General features: G+C 31.2%; 2 protein-coding genes across 2 annotated transcripts in view; one reads left to right on the top strand and one right to left on the bottom strand.

The window, feature by feature from the left end:
- The first annotated feature begins 3,823 nt into the window (after positions 1 to 3,823).
- LOC139502298 (uncharacterized) lies at positions 3,824 to 15,428 on the top strand. The gene is made up of 8 exons (XM_071291731.1): positions 3,824 to 3,845; positions 5,070 to 5,252; positions 7,101 to 7,229; positions 7,893 to 7,955; positions 11,765 to 11,800; positions 12,921 to 13,078; positions 13,691 to 13,804; positions 15,302 to 15,428. The coding sequence occupies exons 2-8, from the start codon at positions 5,135 to 5,137 to the stop codon at positions 15,389 to 15,391; spliced, it is 708 nt and encodes a 235-aa protein (XP_071147832.1). The 5' UTR covers positions 3,824 to 3,845; positions 5,070 to 5,134; the 3' UTR covers positions 15,392 to 15,428.
- Positions 15,429 to 16,444: 1,016 nt separating this feature from the next.
- Positions 16,445 to 21,210, bottom strand: part of LOC139502295 (DNA ligase 3-like) — a 47,946-nt gene continuing 43,180 nt past the window's right edge. Inside the window, exon 22 of the mRNA XM_071291727.1 lies at positions 16,445 to 19,135. Coding sequence (XP_071147828.1) covers positions 19,031 to 19,135 — 105 coding nt within the window. The 3' untranslated portion in view covers positions 16,445 to 19,030. The remainder of the gene's footprint in view (positions 19,136 to 21,210) is intronic.

Genomic DNA, 21,210 nt, shown 5'->3' with positions numbered 1-21,210 from the left:
TGTGCCCAATACGGCTAGGGTTTTCTGCTTGGGATAAGAACATCCTTATTATATTTTTGCAAACAATAAATTTTATAAAATGACTATATATATAATAGATATACATGATAAAACAGAAGTATTAACTAACTACAAAAAAGAATACATTACATAAACCAACATAATCCAGCACAAAAAAAAACCATCCGAGTTATTCAAAGCCTCAACGCATAAAAATTAAATCACAAAAATACTGAACTCCGAAGAAAATTCAATTGGAAAGTCCCTATAATCACATGGCAAAATCAAATGACAAAACACGTCAAACGTATGGACAAGAGCTGTCATATTTCTGACTTGGTACAGGCATTTTCAAATGTAGAAAATGGTGGATTGAACCTGGTTTTATAGCGCTAAACCTCTCACTTTTACAACAGTGTTATCAAATTCCTTTATATTTACAACGATGTGTGAACAAAACAGACATAATAAATAAAATAGTCAAAATATGGGTACAGCAGTCATCACTGTGTTACAATCTTAAAACAAACAATTTTACAAAAAAACACACATAAAATTGAGAAAGGAAATGGTGAATATGTCAAAGCGACAACCACCCGACCATAGAGCAAACAACAGCCGAAGGCAACCAATGGGTCTTCAATGTAGCGAGAATTCCCGCACCCGTAGGTGTCCTTCAGCTGGCCCCTAAAATATGCATAATAGTACAGTGATAATGGACGTCATACTAAACTCCGAATTATACACAAGAAACTAAAATTTAAAATCATACAAGACTAACAAAGGCCAGAGGCTCCTGACTTGGGACAGGCGCAAAATTGCGGCGGGGTTAAACATGTTTATGAGATCTCAACCCTCCCCCTATACCTCTAGCCAATGTAGAAAAGTAAAAGAATAACAATACGCACATTAAAATTCAGTTCAAGAGAAGTCCGAGTCTGATGTCAAAAGATGTAACAAAAGAAAATAAATAAAATGACAATAATACATAAATAACAACAGACTACTAGCAGTTAACTGACATGCCAGCTCCAGACCTCAATTAAACTGATTGAAAGATTATGTCTTCATCATATGAATATCAGGTACAATCCCTCCCGTTAGGGGTTTAGTATCATACTATCATAAAATATATGAGAAGAACATAACCAGTGTCATGCCAGCAACTGTTTTTTTTTAAGAAATAAATGTGTTTAGTTCCGATGCAAAGACCCTATCAGTGAATCAATGTTAAAGCCAAAATATGCAATCTTTAATGACCTGACAACAGTATCGTAACTATATCCCCTTTTAATAAGTCTATTTAAAGGTTTTGTTAGTTTCTGAGGAGAATACTGACATTTTTGTGCTTTATAAAGAATATTTCCATAAAATTTTGGATGTGAAATACCTGAACGTATAAGATGTCTGCATGTTGAGTTATATTTACGAATTATTTCCTTATACCGGTGATAAAATTTAGTAAATGTTTTGACCAGTTTGTGATATCGAAAACCCTGGTGTAATAATTTTTCAGTAATACATAAATTTCTCTCGCTAAAATCTAATACATTGTTACATACACGAGCGAATCGTACAAGTTGAGATATATAAACACCATAAGATGGTGACAAGGGAACGTCACCATCTAAAAATGGATAATTAACAATAGGAAATGAAAAATCATCTCTTTTATCATAAATTTTTGTATTAAGCTTCCCGTTTATGATATCGATATCAAGATCGAGGAAAGGGCAGTGGTCATTGTTATCATTAGCTTTATTTAAAGTAAGTTCTACAGGATAAATTTCTTTAGTATACATACTGAAGTCATCATTATTTAGAGCCAATATATCATCCAAATATCTAAAAGTATTGTTAAATTTTTGTATCAAATGTTGTTTTGATGGGTCTTTGCTAATTTTAGTCATAAATTGTAACTCATAACAATACAAAAACAGGTCCGCAATAAGTGGTGCACAGTTAGTCCCCATTGGAATTCCAATAACTTGACGATATACGGAATCTCCAAAGCGAACAAAAATGTTATCAAGTAAAAATTCAAGTGCATAAATAGTATCAAAGCATGTCCAATTGACATAGTTCTTTTGTTTATTGCTACTAAAAAATGATCTAAAAGAGTTTGAACATATGTACTCGCATTCCGACTTTTTAAATGCCCAGTTAATTAGGGATGTGAATTTTTTCTTAATAAGAATATGCATCTTTCAAACTAAAAACACATTCATTGCAAAAATGAAGGATAATACAAACATATTGACGGGATGTATAAATACCTAACCACGTCTAATGGATGGATATCATAGAAAACAATCCAAACAGTAAGAGTAATATTAATAATATATAAAAGACAAATATATGATAAACAATGTCAGTACGCAGAATCTATAAAGTGACGTCACATTTGAAATTGTAAAAAGAAAACACACAAAATGACGTCACATATGTAATTCTAAAACAGCACACAAAGTGACGTCACATTTGAATGACTGAAATTATCTCTCAAAAATAAGATAGAATTAGGATTTATTTAAGATTATATTTGTAACACTGATATTACATTTTATAACAATGAAAATTGCAATACTTATTAATATCAAACTTTGGTAGCAATTGGACAATTAACTATATAATATTGCAATGTCGGTGTTTTTCTAAATCAAACTGCAAACGAAATACTTCGTATAAATTATGTTGAACCATACCAAAATCTAATAAATGAAGACGGTGATTAACTTTCTTTACCATAACACATGAATATAACAGAAAAGAAGGTCAAGACATTTGACGAATTCCGATGAGAATTACAAATATAACATCAAAATTAAATACATGAATTTAGCATAGAAAAGGACCGTAACACGTCTTATAGCAATGCGAATTCTAACTCAGCAAAACAGTCACGTTCGGTAATTAAAAGATAAACGAAGTTATGATAAACCACAATCTTATACGTGGTAAAACTGACCTTAGCTAGTTTGGACAAAGACAGATCGTATGGATCAACCAATTCGTGATGGTGTCCGTAAAATCTACGGAGTTTCAATTTTAATCTGTCCTCCTCATAACTTTGTTGGAGCAGTTTCTGCGTAAGGAGCACACTCCTTTACACTAGTGTAAACAAGCACGAGAATAACGTGCCAATTGAGATATGTAAACACCATACGAAGGGGCAGAGGGTATGTTACTGCTGAGAAATGGGAAATTGATAATTGGGAAGTTGAAATCGTCCCGTTTATCATATATTTTCGTCATGTGTTACTTCTTAATTAGACTCTTCAGTTGCGTTCAGGTAAAAACAGTAGGAAGGGAAAATGAGTTACCACACTGTGATCTGGCGAAAACAATTAATGCATGTTGGAACAAAATATCTTGTAAGACCAGCATTGTCTTGTTGCGTCGTAATTGTACCTATAATGCATTTAATTAATTTCTGAATTATTAGAACAAATTATCATTTAAATAACACCAAAACCAAAGAATATTAACGCAGTCATTGTACATAAATCGTATTGCATATAATTGCTACAGTAAAGGACAATAAGGTTTTTAAAAAAATGCCTATACGTTTGGTAATGATAAAAATTATAAAGAAAATTATTATCGCAAAGAAATTTTGCAAAGTTGTAACTTTTTTCAATACATAGCAGTGTTACGCTAACTCCATGTCTAAATGTCTGTGGTGATAACGTTTCCTTACTTTCGATCGGGCATTTTAATTCACGTTTTTTTTTTTACAATATATGGCACAAAAACATAAATGTAAAGAAAATATTGTTGTTAACCTGTCTGTTAGTACTGTACAATGCTGTAGATAGACTTTCTTTCTTTTACAGTTGTGAATCGTAAGTAAAAAGCTCTAAATTTTATTGCAGATAATGTCATATATCAACAAACACATAGATCTTGGAAATATGTTTAGTAAATTTAATTAACGTTATTCTTTAATGAATTCTATTTTATATTTTATCAACAATAACAAAATAAAACATATAATATAATCAGCGGTTCAAAATCATGAAAAAAAATGTAAGTAAATGTTAGATCTAATAAATCAAGATTGATTTGTTGTACGCGTTTAGTCTACATGAGACTCATTTAACATTGTTATATGCATATACATATGCCTCTAACGTTCGATAATATGAACTTCTTGTTAATATAATAAAACTGCATACGACTGCCATACTAGTGAGAGGTTTAACTAGCTTTTCAATCGGGTTTAAAAAAAGAAATAACAAAAATACCGGACTCTAATATTTTTTTATTTCGCCATTTCATAAAGGACTTTCCAATTTGAATTTTCCTTAGAGTTCGGTATTTTTGTTTATTAGTTTTGTGACATTTTTGGTAAGGGACAGCTCAGATAAGGTTTGAACTCTTATAATTCATATTGCATTTTTCACATAATGCCGGACGTTCCAAATGGTTTAAAATTGTGTTCTTTTTTTATGGTAATATGATTTCGAATAGTCATGTGCGCATAATCAATTACTCTTAGCAAACGTTACTTTTTAAAAGAGGGGCGAAAGATACCAGAGGGACTCAAACTCATAGATTGAAAATAAACTTACAACGCCATGGCTAAAAAAGAAAAAGGAAAACAGACAACTAATACTTAAGAGACGAAAACTGATATGTCCACCTTTAATTCCTGAAAGTAGAATCTGCCAAACATATAATTCCAAAAAGTACCCTATATGGTGAACAAAATCAAACGGGTTCGAATGTATTGCAAAATTGTTGTGACATTTTTCTTTTTTGTTTTCCTAAATTATACGTTGTTTGGGATTCGAATATTCAATTAGAAATTTTCTTACTATCAGTCAGTTAATTGGTTTGAAACCGTTAATCTTAATTTGAAATTCTACTGCTGACTAATGTTAAACTTTGTTTGGAGGACGATTTGTAATTATAAGTGTATAGGGTAAATATGTTAACGTCATGGTGTTAATATCTGAATGAAGTAATCAATATATGTAGTGTAAAAATAATGCTTTAAGGAATGAATTGATGCTGCTAAGGGTAATCTGTTTTTTTTAAATGATTTATGCATTGATTTTTTTAAGCTATACAACATACAACAGAAAGAAGTACAAATGCTTTACTAACTACAACACACAGAAGTACACAAATGATACCAACTGCAACATCAAAACCGTGTATGGATGATACATTTTTCAACTGTCAGAATCCAGTCATATGTCAATCGGAATTTAGAAACAATTGCCCATTGAGTTGTGGAATATGTGGTATGAATTATTTCGATAAATTAGATAAAACAAAATAAGTGAGAATAGAAACCGTGAAAGTTTTAAGAAAATCAGATGTTATTCAATATCTAAAAGGTTTTTGAGAAATAACAGAAAAAAGGCAATACTATTAGTTTACACATACCTCAATAATCAATGCGTATCGAATATACTTCTACCAAACCTACACGCTGAACTAGTGCGACTTTTTTCATTTCGTCAGAAAGAGTTGTAAAATAGTCTTCCTAATTGGCTTTACTTGTGATCCTGTTTGGTTTTATCTTTTGTTCAACATTTCTATTAGGGTTTTTGAGGTTTGAAATAGTTTGGCTTTGTACATTACTTCAGAGACATTAGTTGTCTAAATGTGTACCTGGTACAAGTAAAACTGGTAGTGTTCTTTAATCACAAATAAAATGTTTGTGTACATTTACAGACCACCTTTGGTTTAGTTAATGAATTCGCAGACGCTAATAGAAATTGTTATTAGCCCTTTTTCTCAAATGTTAGAATTATTGCTATTATCTGAAACTGGAACCATTGATGACGTTCTAGATTTGACAGATTTGAACCCTTTATATAAAGCAAAAAGAATACGATACTAATTTTGAAAAAATCACTACAACTACTTCACTAATCTAAGGCAGAGGAACTACAATACAAAGACGGTACAAAAATGTACACATCAATAGTTAAACCAACGATCTCGTAATGTTCATGCTCATAAAAAATTGAGGTTAAACCTGGTGATCTTGAGTGAAAATTTCCACTCACATATTTGTGCCCTTTGTATTATTAACTGAAAGTAAAACAATACAGTGATAAGTAACAGGACTGTAAAACTACGAGTTGAACATGCAACAAAAGCATGAACAACGATGCAGCTGTTGACTTCTATGGCGTCCATTTTGAAGAATTCAATATAATCTCGAAAGTCGAGTGAAAATACAAACAAAACATCAAGAAAAAAGCAAGTAAATCAAATCAAAATTTCAGATATCAAAACATTTCGACTAACAAGTTTTACAGTTATGTTAACTGCTCTTTGGTCGGGTTGTTGTCATTTTGACATATTCCCCATTTCCATTCTCTATTGAATCAATCTCATAATAAATAAAAAGACAAACTCGCAATTACGATAATACGTTATAACCAACACAATCCTACGTATTGTACACAAAAAGTGATGTAGGACACAATGAGTACATAAGATACAACTACGTATGAATAGTACTTATGTTCTTGTTCGTCAACTCAAACGAACATAAAATATTTATAAATAAAAAACCAAACACTATTTGGGAAATCAGCTCGCCTGGACAGTACAGTTAAGCATGTTTATTCATTTTATTTACAATATATGAATATTTGTCTGCACGCCCGTAGCCGCTGCCTCAACATATCATTTCCCAATTCTACAAAAGAAATATCTTTGTTAACAATCTTTTCAAGCATGTATAATCTTAAAAAACATCCACATCAATCATAAGCATAAATACATCAATTTACAATATTGACAAAATAAAATTGGGTGGGTGGGTGGGGTCAAATGAGCAGACTGAACTGTCCGAAATGCAAGCGTCGAATGACACATAATTACACACATATTTACCGTTACAATTCTTCCCGCTTATATTAGCTCGTGAAATACTCATTACTCTAGAGTATACCTTAAACCGGTATATCTAGTCATGTAACAAATGTCACAACAAATACACGTGTTCTTTATAACATTGATAAATACATTACCAATTTGAATTTACGATATCGAGCGTGTTGCGGTAGTGCGGTAATTCTGATAATTTTACTAACAAATAAACACTGATAATAGCATACTGTTTATTTAAGTGCCAGAGCCAACAACTACCAAGAAGCCTTGCATTGATAACATATTATTGAATTGCCAAGACCACAGTATTTGTTTATCAAAGTTAAGCCAACATTGTCCTGCCACCTGTGGCGTTTGTGTTGTTTCTGGTATGTATTTAACATTAATGCATTAATTAAGCTGAAACATTCGAAACATGTTTATAAAGTGATTATTAAATTGTAAATGATTTGATCTAGATTTCTGTTTTGTCGAAACGGGTCGACCTAAATTACCTTCTGATTTCTCGAATAATTCTTTTTTTTTGGGGAAAAGACAAGACAAGACAAGACAATATTTTATCTAAGTCTCACCTCTTCATTTTATAAAACATACAAATCGTTTCTAAAACAATATCATAAAACAAACAAGAGCCAATATGAAAAAAGAGAATTAAGAGAGACTATGTAAAAAGTATATATATTATTTATACTAACCTTAGCAATATAATATTCATCTTCTTTTCAATGAAATGTCATTGCAGATTTTGGCAGTATGATAGTAAAATAGAGAATGGAAATAGGGAATGTGTCAAAGAGACAACAACCCGACTTACATATTTGCATCTGTGATAAAACATATAACGTAAAGCCAACAGAACAAATGCATAAATTAACATTAAATAGACATGCTTGATAACACAAATAACAACGCAATTCTTCATACACTGGTAGATTTATTATTACATGTTTTTCATCTTCAATTAAAAGATATTCATTACAAGTGATATTAAACAATTCTATTTTCAACTAAAAGACCTTCATACCTTTCAGGCTCAGTTTTCAAAGGCGCAGTACCAATTATAAATTTGGCAAATACACACCATTCTCTACCAGGTATGTTTTTTAAATAAATAATGTTCTTTACCAAATTCATTTTTAAACATTCTGTGGGTACGTAGTTTGTGCGCTCGTTTGACATTAAACATTAAACCATTGCTTTTTAAATCTATCAAAACAGATATTCTCAATATTTTCTTTAAATGTTTATCAAAAATTAAATCAGTATTACAAAAATGTTCCATATCAATTTCTTTAAACTTTGTGTGCACTCTGACATTCTAATTTTTCAGTCTATTATTACATATATTATTTGCCTATATAGAAACTTTTTTGTTTACTATTCTATATTTTTTTTAAATACCATATGTTCTAAAATACATGTCCAGTGTTTAAGAATACATGGCATCCAACCCATATCACCATATAGGGCGAAATTAAATGTGTACTTTCAACACCCATAAAAAAAACGCATTGCCCCTATTACTGCTTTGATGCAAGAGTATTCTTAACTTCCCCAAATCGCAGCACCATATATATTTGATAACAGACACAAGAGAGTTAATTGATGCACGCACCAAACTTTTGGGCCGGAAATATGATTGTAGTTGTGTAAAAGAAAATATATAATATAAACAATCTGTATATTGAGTTTACTTTAATTCTCAATTGCCAGAACTGGTCCAATCCAATTAGTTATGATAATGCTATAATATATAAATTCATTGTGCAGTTGATGAAATGGAATATCATCTACTAAACACAGTCTTTCATCTCATTTACTCAACAATGAATTTTATGTCAAGATGACATATTTTTTAGGACACTCGATTCTGACTATTACAGACACATCTACTGACAAAATTTATTTTCTCCACGAGTTGTATCTCAGATATGGACTCTAACGCAAACTTTAAGCAGTCACTCATATGTGAAATGTAGGTCAAGATACCCATATTTTTATCAGGACCCCTTGATTATTCTAGACGCATCTATGAACAATATCTCATGAACAATGACTTATACTGCCACAAAAAGACGGATAGCCGTGGTGTAATTGTTAGTGCATAGATCACTTTTTCGGGGAGAACATTTCAGGGACATTTTTTGCTCTCCCTTGACACAATTTGCGAGTGTGGTCTTGTGAAGCGATGATAGTCCGTCGAAAGGGGACGATAAATGGCTGACCCGTGTTAAGAGGCGCCACTCGCACCTGCAAAGTGAAAAGGGATTTATATAAGTTGCAATATTTTGTTTCCGAATCTCTATAAATAAATATGTAGATAGATAAACTTTACTGTTTGATGGACAGATGAAACACTATTTCCCTTCCCCCACTTCGTTTGACAAAAGATATTGAAATCTTAAAGCAAACAAATACCAAATTATCTCCCTCAGCAAAGGTTGAAAAATTCTATTCGGTTTTGGTGAAATCTTAAGGTATCAACAAACAGTCATAAAAATAGGAATGTAGCTTTGTATGGTATTTAACCATGAATTCTGCTCAAATCTATGCGAAGGGTCAATTTACTACAAGTTATGAGAAACTTTGAAGATGGTGGACAACAACAAAACGTTACATAGTTCGGTTTTACCATGTATTGATAGTAATAGTGTCTCATGTATATTTACCTCATATCCCTTCATATTTTCATTAGGTATACGAAAACTGCTTCATACTGCAACTTAAAATCAGAAAGCTCCAGACAGTATAGAAAATTGTTCTCTTCGTATCAACTGACAAATTCTTGACACATGCGTTCGTTTCAATCTGTTTGGTTGTTGCAAAATTGCAAAGTATAAACAAACACCAATCGGTTATTTAAGAGGTTTGAAAATCACGTTCGGTTACTCCAGAGATTGTTTACGTTGAAAGTAAAGTTATCTTTATCATCATTATTTTTCTAAATGATGAAAACTGTATATATAATAATCAATATAGAATAGAAAATAACTATTTCAAGAACATAATGCAAAATATCAAGCATTTCCCATGTTCCGACGACGAGTTTTTGTAAGATGGTACCTTGTTTACATTTCTAAAAATAACTTGGTTTGGGAAATCCCCAAATACGGGTCGCGCATTCTGTGCATTATAAAACGATTAACATTCATTGTCATAAATTTTTGGCATCTACTTCTTAAAAAAAATTAATTAAAAAAAATGTATTTATTTCAATTACCTAATATCCTTTATTTTCATATACCGCAGAAATGATAATGAAGATCATCTGCAGAAACTCATGTAACAATCTCAAAGCCATACCATATATATAAAGGACCGGCTTAGTGCCTGTCCATAATAACAAGAGTGTGAAAAAGCTTAGTCAATACAAACTTACAGCTATCATTTCGTAAACTTACGCAATATCCTTCATCATAAATTAGTTCAGTAGAAAATACCTCCTTAATTTAAAGATCAGTCTGTACCAATTACTTCTTGTACCTATACCAAACCTATTATAACTCAAATTTTCAATTACAAACACGTTTTGCAGGATCTCAATATTGACGATTTCAAGTCTAAAGCTCCCGATTATACTTGCGTTAGTTAGCAATTTACATATAATACGGCTGGTCACGTTATTACCGGTGACCTCAACATTGTTAATAACACTTCCCTGCGAAATGTATTATCGAAAGACCCGAAATATCGTGAGCCTAAATCCATCGATTTGAAATACAATTATGATGGATTCAGTCGGGGATTATGCCAGGCAATGGGCTAAATGCGAGAAGGAAGACGTAGACACTCTTTCCAATGGATTAAGGATGTGAGGTCGTTGACACAAATCAGAATTATGAATCAAACTGAATGGGTCTTTCAATGTCCATGCTACGTCAATCTTTAAAGACCCAAATGTTGCAAAACACTTATGCTACCTCCATGACAAATATGTTGTTGTCCCCGCAGATAAAGCCCCAAGCAATATCGTTTTTTGTGTGTAAAACTCATAACATAGCATATTAATCTATTGTAATAAAAATTCATAATATCTAATAAAATTTGTAGATTTAGCTAACAAGGTCCTTATATTTGTATAAAATAACATTTGTTTATAGTGGAAAGTTGTTTTAACGTTAAGTAAGCTACAATTAAAAATTGCTTTCTAGTCCCTCTCTGTGATTACCAGTAGAGAACTTTGGTTCATTTCCCAATCAATCTATCATGAAGGGAAGATAAATAAAATCGAATATCAATCATAGTCTTTTTCAAAAATGATGAACGGTTCTTTATATTGGTATGTAATCATTTTAAACGTTTCAAATTTATGAAATTATATTCGTACATCAATGTTTTTGATACACCAATAACAAAAACTGAAATATATTGAATTGATACATTTTGTAACTATTCAAATTTATATCAGAAACCTAAACTTAATTATAAAATAATGTACCTGTTAAAGGGAGACAATACTCGCAAAACTTTTTTCGAATTGGCACATAATACAACGGAATGTCACTCTTGCATACAAATGGCACATCAATATAATTAATTAACTGTGCAATCGCGCTCCACCTTCAATGATGATTCTAAATTATAAATATAACCAAAAGTTGTTAATCTATAGATAGTAAAGACTAATGAAATCTAACCCACTATTCAAATATTTCTTTGCATTTTTTTAAAACTTTCTCAGTAAAATGCTTTATCACTTGACTTTCATAAACAGATTTAATTAAGTTCTGAACATTTCGACATTTCTTCGTTAAAACCGGTTTTAAACAATCACAAGTACGTGTTAAGATCCGACTAAATACCCATATCCCGATCTCGTCAGGTTAATTTGCTATACATGGTGCTTTAACCTTTAAGTATTTTAGATTTCTATAACATCATTGTGTTTATTATTTTTGTTCAGAAACAACACAGGGCACGATTGGACGAGGAGCTGTACGTAAGTACATACTTATAAATTAGTATACATATTTGTCTTTAATGATTGTCACACATTGGCGGTCCGTCCATCCTATCGTATAATAATGGATAAACAGCTATTCCATATTATTCCTTCTACAGTTTGAATGGTTGGAAGATTTTACCTTGCTGGCTGTATGTACATAATTATATAGATGTGTGAATGAGGTCAGGGTTTTGATTTTTATAAATATTTGCTCTTTTGGGAGATACTTGAACTTTTTAATTTTTGGAGTATAATACTTGCATGCTTGCACAAGAGGGGAATTGCGTTTCCGGAAAACTCTTCTTAAGTAAGCCGAAGACCTATGAGCACCAATGCTCAGCTTTCTGTATCTATAAATAACACTTTACATATTCGAGTCTCCTGACACAATAAAATGTCAAAAAAGTCCTAGATTAACTTTGTTATATTACAGTTACTTCAGAGTGGAGAGCGAGGAATTACTATGTATATTTTTTTGTTTAAACTATTAGATACATCTAAAATATGTACAAGTCAACATATAAAAGGGGAAGATGATTAATTATAGAATATCTTGTCCATGATAAACTATAGAATACCAAGTCCAAGATTAACTTAAGATTACCATGTCCGTGATAAACTAAAGATTACCATGTTCATAATAAACCTTTCCGGACTTCGTTGAATCACCCCCGGTATTTGGTGAGATTCGTGTTCCTCGGTCTTTATTGTTTATGACTTTTTTGTAGACTGTCGTTTAACTTTTCATTGTAGTTCAATATTTTTGCTTACTGTGTTTTTTATGTCTCTTTCGTGGTCGTGAGTTTTGTTTCTCTCTTTTGGGATCTTCCGCCTCTATTTTTTTAATTATTAAAGTGAGAGTGCTTTGGCAGTTACGCATTAAATGCAATAATTGTTTGAAGGAAATACTGAGATATTCTTAAGAATGATGAAAATTTCCATTTCGAATCCGTGGGGCGAAGTAAATGTGTGGCCTTTTTATACTGTCACCACTTTACATATACGTCAGTAAACTTATGTAGATTTTGGAGAAAAATTATCGTAGAATATCATTTCTAAAGACTAAAATAAGGTTTATCAATTATTTTAATCTTTTGAAAACTTTTTTTGATAGAGCATACTTGCAATAAAATTGGATTACTGATGGATCTTGCTATGGGAAAATCCTTGCATCAACAAAGCGCTAAAGGCTGCGGTGGCAATTCTTCAGATGCTGTAGTAATTAAGCACTGTCAAGCACCTTCGTTCTCCAAATGGCGAAAAGGATTCGAGGTTCGGTACAATGCATTGTTTACAATAATGAAATAATAGGTTCGATTCATAGTGGTTCTCTGAAGATTAATTGATTGTGCTATTACGTGACGGTCTTTTTTTTTATTGAGGAAGCATGAGTGTCCGGAGAGAACCACCGACCGTCGAAATGAAAACTGTTCTCTAAAGAGAAAGAGAAAACAAAACGATATTTAGTTTTTTACCAACTTTGTTGTGTGAAAAAAAACAAGAATAAAATACTAAAAAGTAATATGAACAAAATCAAAAGCTCAAACACACCAAACGAATGGATCACAATTGTCACATTTCTGACTTATAAGTTATAAGGCATTTTCTCATTTTTAAAATGGTGGATTGAACCTGATTTTAGAGCTAGCTAAAAGTCATACTTTTATGACAGTCGTATAAAATTCTATTATATTTACAACGATGTGTGAACAAAACAAACAGACATAATAGGTATAAATGTCAAAATATCACAGTCAACATTGGGATATAATCTTTAAAATCACTATAAAAACAACAAAAAACAAGCAATTTTGATATGTTCATTTCATTTTTATCTGTTTTTATTGTTCGTATATCTTATTGTTGTTGATTTTATAACTTAAGGTAACCAGCAACTGTAGTCACATTAACCATTATACACCTGTAGCTGAATGGGACAGTCAAGGATTTACCGACAACATTGGAGTAATGACGTTTTGTCACAGTGGTGTAATTGAGGTATGTTTGCAACATATACTAATTTGCATATTTATGTTTATCGGGGTCTGAAGATAAACTTGTTAAAATATATATTCGCATATTTATGTTTATTGGGCCGGTTTGAAGGTAAATTTGTTAAAATATATTGGCATTAAAATGTTTATTAAGGTTTGAAGATAAATTTGTTAAAATATATATTTGCATATTTATGTTTATTGGGTTTGAAGATAAATTTGTTAAAGTATTATACTATACTTTGCTGTAGAAGAGTTAATGACACTTTTTTATTGATGGCTGTGTATTGTGTGCTGAACAAAGCAATTTAACATTCCGTTGTCAACGATTATGTTATATATATTTGTTGAAAAAGTTTGTTTAATAACTTTGCCGAATCTTCATGGAATGTTATTGAAAAATGATTTTAGAGTAATCAAGTTTCTTATTTTTCATTAAATGAAAATATCTGTATAGATGGAAGAGCCTCTTGAGTGTGACATTTGATTTCTTCTAATGATGTTCCAACTTATTCCTGAAATAATATTAATGCACTGAACTACGGTTGCAACCACCTTAAACATAAATACCTCCAGAAGAATTTAAAATTTCTTTTCTATACGGTAAGGTTTTTATACTCCAAAGGTTTAATATTTATGTCTTTTCAAAAATTTAATCTACTGGATGAAGGTTGTTGGTGGGGTTCGTTTTGCTTAGTCTTTAGTACTATTATTTTTCTGTTTGTCTTTTTTTTTAGCCTTTAGTACTATTATTTTTCTGTTTGTCTTTTTTTTTAGCCACGGCGTTGTGAGTTTATTTCCGATTTTATGAGTTTGACTGTCCCTCTAATATTTTTCGCCCCTCCATTTTTAAGGAAACACTTTTTTGGCACAGACATACTACTTTTGCATATTTTGTTTGTCTTCTAGCGCAATATAAAATTTCCGCTTTGACATGAGACTGTATCAAGTGACTTAAATTGCCAGTAGTTGTAGATTGTAATACATTACAATCTTGTGTTTCCTTATCTTAACATTGGTGGGTTAAAACACAGATATTTCATTGTTTTTGTTTAATTTTCAAAAACTTTTCTTACTTATTAGCTATAAGAATATCTAGTATGAGTGCCAATGAGGCAACTCACCATCTAAATCACAATTTGAACAAATCAAGGTGATTTGAAGAAAGGTATATTGTAAAAACACCTCACTGTCGATGAATAAATATATGAAGATGTGGTATGAGTGCCAATGAGACAACTCTCCATCCAAGTCACAGTTTGTAAAGTAACAACCAGTATAGGTCTAAGTACAGTCTTCAACACCTAGTCTTGATTAAAACCTGTATGTTGCATTTTGTGTGGCTTTTTGATATTTTGTTATTGGGTTTTTGTCTCATAATAGTATTCCATAAATCTGCTTTTATTCGTTTCTATTTGTTTTAATAAATTTGGAATAAGTTAATAAAGTTATTGCAATATCCCTTATATCTAAATTTTTGACATTTTTGTCTGTATTCCAGATGATTACCCAGACATGTGGTGGCAACATTTTACTGAGAAATATTACAACTCCAGCATCGAAGTCATTCTATACAGTTGATTGGGTCTAAAATTTTGTATTTAAAAAATAAATATAAAAAAAATGGTTTTGAAAAGGTTTAAAATTCAATTGACAATGACTGAGAGTGGGAAATAATCCACATGGGTATGAGATATAAAAACGATTTTACAATTTTGTACAAATTTTTACTGACTATCCATTAATGGTTCCCTTAAAAATTACGACATCAAAAACTAAGGCAACAATGGTGATGTCAGACTGTCAAGACTTAATTTGGAATAACCCAAAATAATTAATATAAATGACCAAAAAAAAGTGCATCATAGCATCACATGATTAAGTTTCAGAGAATGTGTCATCAAATTCTGATAAGAAACTACAAGGAAAATCATATAAAAATGTGTAATGTAGTGTGTGAACATGGCAAAATCCATGTCGTACCAAAGTAATCCCCAAATATTTGGGTAATAAAATGAATAAGTTGCAATGTGAGTAAAATTTTGTGAAAGTTTCATAAAATAAGTCAGCAGTTCAGGAGCAGTAGCAGATACCAACGTTGAATACACTCAGTAGGATGAATGAATGAACAAAAGGATACAAATTTAACTATATACCTCCTACTTTAAAAACATGAGGGTATAATTACAAAATCTGAATCTGATAACAGGTATTATCAGTCGTCCCGCTGTCTATATCACTCTGCTCAGCTCTTGATAAAATTGCATATCACGGCTTTGTGACGTCAAATTCTTTGACCCGGACATATCAGCGACATCATAATGTTTGACCTGACATTGATAAGTTTGACCCGAAGTTATCAAGGCGTCTTTCGGTTGTTGGTGAAACTAAGAAAACACATCCAAAAGACACAAATACAGCCCGATAAATCAATTATCAGGTTATCTACATATTGATATTGTAAAATATCAGCTGCTTGACCCAATATGAAGGCCTTTTGATCTTGTTCTCTGTGCTCACTCGACAAAATGCTTCATATTGTGATTCGCAGCTGATATTTTACAATATCAATATGCAGACAACCTGATAATTGGTACCTATAGGATTTTTTTCTTCTCATTAATAGAAAATAGAAAATCATAAATAGAAAAAGAAAGTTTATTGGTGCTGCCTCTAACATACAATTACAAATAACAAAACAAATTGTAAAGAAAAGAAAAGCCTAAATACATGTAACAGGTAACAGATGATTGACATAAGCTAATTAAGTTTGTTTGAAATAATGCATGCAGATCAAAATATAAGGTACAGCAATAAAACAATTATTATGAAATATTGTCATAAATCCTGGTTAAGATAAAAATGGTTTGCATGGTCATGATGGTAGTATTCAAGAAATTGTTAAATTGGATTTCTTGAAATGAGGATAAACAGGTATGATGTATATGCTATGGCGGGGGCATAAAAACAACAGATAAAAGACATACAGCTTGAATTGTCTTTATCATTAGAAACATGAAAACTTTAACCTATACAAGCAGTCAAAAGAATATGTACATTTAAATGTTAAACTTACCAAGCAATATAAATTCATGGAATTCTTTCATTTGTAAAATGCCCCTATGATAATTAAGAGTATTTATACAAAAAATGTATGTTTTGAGACATCAATATTCAATAGCTCAAAATATCACAACAAACCTGCCAGTTTGGAATTGAACTAATACATAGTTTTAAATGTGAAGTTCTTACAACTGACATTAATGTATAATTATTAAATATAAAGTTCATGTACATGTTATAATATTACTAGAATAAAATGATATTACAATTCTTAATTATTTCTAATGCTAGTCAGTAACATTTTCCTATTACAAAAATGTAATACACAACATCATGCTAGTTTCAAAATCCATATAACAAGTTACATAAACATTGAATCTTGATTTTCAAAAATATAAATATAGCTATGTAAAATTTCTCAAATAAGTGCTGAATTGTATAAAGCTATAACAATGTGTAAATATTTGAAAATATAAGTTTCAACATAAAATAAATAACACACACTTTTGTCAAAGTCAGAATTCTAATACACTTTAACCAATAAAGCTTGCATTGAGTGACCATTACCAAAGAAAGTCTTAACAGGTTATCAAATAATCATTTGTCCCAACAGAATATAAATAATTGTTAAATGTTGGTCAAAATGAGTGTGGAAATTTAACCAAAAAACATTAACAAGTTAACTGTTCATTCAAGTAGAAAGTTCTCTTGATTTAAATCAAGAGGTATTTAAACTTTTCCGTTGAAACCAAAATTACTCAAGCAAATCTAAATAAGAAAATCATAGCAATTGCAACTTTCACATAAACAGCAATGACTTCAGCACATATCAGAATAACAAACAACCTTAGAAAATTTCTAATTTAATTGACCCTTTTTCAAGGAAAATAGTTATCACATAATGGTTTTTGGTAACTATAAAAAGAGTATATAGATAAGTAAATAAAAACCTGAAATTTAACCCTTATACCATTTACTAACAATGTATAAAATAAATATGCACAAGCTTATTCACACAACCATATCGTTAATGAGGTAAGTGCTATACACTCTAATAGCTGATGCATGATAGAAAATACTGAAGATTAAGAGGACGACTTGATATTGCAACCAACTCTTTTTAAAGTGCATCAATAAAAGTATAGATTGTACTCTACAAATACAGCTGTTTCACAAGCAGCACCTCTTTTAGGGAGATATATAATATTCATTGATATGTTAATTTGTTAACGTACTGGTTCCCAGTAATGATCTTTGTGTTTCATCTCACAGACATAATTTGGGAATGTTACCAGAATACAAAAACATGAAAGTGTCTAAAAATTAATTCTTAGGAGGACCAAAAGTGGAGATAGGGGTAATATAGAATTTAAGTAACCGTTTAGACTCATAGAAGTTTAGGGCATATAAATGTTGAAAATATGCTGCACAGACATATATTTTGACCTTTGAACAAAATAGTACCTAGTGCATATCAATCATGTCAGCTTTCCCTTCGGGGATATAATTTTTAACGAAACTTCATAGCAAAAGTGGCACGGTTTTAGTAGCAAAGGGAGTTCCTATGGAAAATTGCATGGTCTATATTTACAGAATTGCAATTTTGAACATTTAAGACAGTCATTAATGGCTTGATTTCAACAAATAATAACCAAAATAAAAATACCTGGAAAGTTACCATGTTCAAGACAATGAAGGTCTAAATAAAATATCAAATCCTTCTCTTAAAATTTTAAAATAGCTTTTTCTAAAACTCCTTATTCTTTAAGAAAACTTGTAACGCCTTTTATATGTAATTCAAATCATCACACAATAAATTGTTTAATTTTTAGAAAAATAAATGTTTACTTGTAAGGGAAATGGTGAGTTGTTCAATTTTAATTGTGAAACACTTTTTGGAGTGTTTTGCATTTAGCAGAAATCAAAATGACTGCCTTTTAAGTGAACATGTCATATAGCCCTGCTTTAAATGAAAAAAGTTTTGAATTTCACTATTTCTTTAATAATTATGTAATTAATCATAGTCTAAAAATATGGAATCATGGGAAAAAAATCTCTTTCCTTCCAAATATAGTTCAAATTTCATTCAGTCAAATAATCAAACAGCTCTAATCATGTGACCAAATACAAAAGAAAATCATGTGATCTAGACCAGTTTTGTACAAAATCATGTGACAATATAAGATTTAGTAGGTTCTAATGATTTTTTCTTAATACTATTAAGCAGCCAGTCCACTGTTACACATACTCCTTTGCCCTTTATCTTTGGAGCCTGCAAATAAATTACATAAAATTTGAAGTTAACATGATGATATATAGTTAAATGTTAAAAGGGAACTGTCATAAATTGTCACAGTTCAAAATAATGCTACAATATATTATTTTTATGCACAATAAATATGAATTATTTCATAATCCACAAAATTTTTAAGACTACTTGCAGATTTGATTGACACAAAATAATCTACAAGAACAGATCCTGCATGCCCTTTTATAGGTATATAGTGAATTTAGTCACTTATTTTGCATGCATTTGGATATCAAATAACAACTTGATATAAAACTGTTTGTGTGCTCATTAATGTTTAAGGTGGTACCCAACACTTTCACTAAAATTAATTTGGCTCGTTTAAGTTTCATAAAATTTTGACAATGTATTTACTTTACCCTTCAACAAAAACATAAAAATTTTCAACCAACCATTTTGTCAGAAAAATTACACTGGTTATATAGCAGTTTGACAAACACCAATTTTGATCACTGAGAATCTTAATATTCCCTTTACAACACAACACAATTAAACATTTAGCTGACTTTACAGAGTTATCTCCCTGTAGTGTTAGGTACCACCTTAATCATTTGAATATTGATGATTCTTAGTAATATATCTAAAATATGATCCCTTCAATAAATCATAGGATAAAAATGATAGTTGAAGAGGTGGTTGGTTGTCAGCAGACAAAAACGAAACTAGAGGGTCCAAGGACCCTGTGTCGCTCACCTGATATTTTTATTTACAATTGTTGCATGATAAATGCAACTGTTGTACTGTCGTTTAGTTTCAGAGATATAATACTAAAAAGTGCATTTGAAACCTATGTTTTATTTCAGCCATGTGGGCAGGCAGGGTCATCATACACAGTGGTCCCTGGATATCCTAGTGGTGATTTAAACCAAGTTTGTTTAAATTCGACAGTTGTTTCAGGGGAGAATTTTTGTAAAATTTATCTAACAAGAAATGCAAAGTAATGAGAAAGTTGTGAAGTAGTTTTGTTGTTGCGTAACACCCCCCCCCCCCCCCCCCCCCACTTTGCCACCAGTGCAAGGGTTGTATAGCCAGCTGAGGTCGTGAAAAACTCTCTTTCTTTTGTTGTTGCAGATAGATCTTGACCTGATAAACAATTTTACCACATGTCAGATTTGCTCTAAATGCTTTGGTTTTTGAGTGATAAGCCAAAAACTGCATTTTACCCCTATCTTCTATTTTTAGCCATGGCGGGCATCTTGGTTGGTTGGCTGGATCACCGGACACAATTTTTAAACTAGATACCCCAATGATGATTGTGGCCAAGTTTGGTTTAATTTAATCCAGTAGTTTCAGAGGAGAAGATTTTTGTAAAAGATAACTAAGATTTACGAAAAATGGTTAAAAATTGACTTTAAAGGGCAATAACTCCTAAAGGGGTCAACAGATCATTTTGGTCATGATGACTTATTTGTAGATCTTACTTAGCTGAACATTTTTGCTGTTTACAGTTTATCTCTATCTATAATAATATTCAAGATAATAACCAAAAACAGCAAAATTTCCTTAAAATTACCAATTCAGGGGCAGCAACCTATCAAAGAGTTGTCCCATTCATCTCAAAATTTCAGGGCAGATAGATCTTGTCCTGATAAACAATTTTACTACAGTCAGATTTGCTCTAAATGCTTCGGTTTTTGAGTGATAAGCCAAAAACTGCATTTTACCCCTATGTTCTATTTTTAGCCATGGCGGCCATCTTGGTTGGTTGGCCGGATCACCGGACACAATTTTTAAACTAGATACCCGAATGATGATTGTGGCCAAGTTTGGTTTAATTTGGTCCAGTAGTTTCAGAGGAGAAGATTTTTGTAAAAGATAATTAAGATTTACGAAAAATGGTTAAAAATTGACTATAAAGGGCAATAACTTCTAAAGGGGTCAACAGACCATTTTGGTCATGTTGACTTATTTGTAGATCTTACTTTGCTGAACATTTTTGCTGTTTACAGTTTATCTCTATCTATAATAATATTCAAGATAATAACCAAAAACATCAAAATTTTCTCAAAATTACCAATTCAGGGGCAGCAACCCAACAA

Source organism: Mytilus edulis, chromosome 13 (assembly GCF_963676685.1).
Source record: "Mytilus edulis chromosome 13, xbMytEdul2.2, whole genome shotgun sequence".
NCBI lineage: Eukaryota > Metazoa > Mollusca > Bivalvia > Mytilida > Mytilidae > Mytilus > Mytilus edulis.
The sequence above is the reverse complement of the archived record's forward strand: the minus strand, read 5'-3'. Positions and strand labels throughout refer to the sequence as shown.

Coding starts and splice junctions, on each gene's coding strand:
- LOC139502298 (XM_071291731.1), top strand. CDS start 5,135: ATGATACCAACTGCAACATCAAAACCGTGTATGGATGATACATTTTTC. Junction 7,230..7,892: donor TGGCGTTTGTGTTGTTTCTG/GTATGTATTTAA, acceptor CATACCTTTCAG/GCTCAGTTTTCAAAGGCGCA. Junction 7,956..11,764: donor TACACACCATTCTCTACCAG/GTATGTTTTTTA, acceptor ATTTTTGTTCAG/AAACAACACAGGGCACGATT.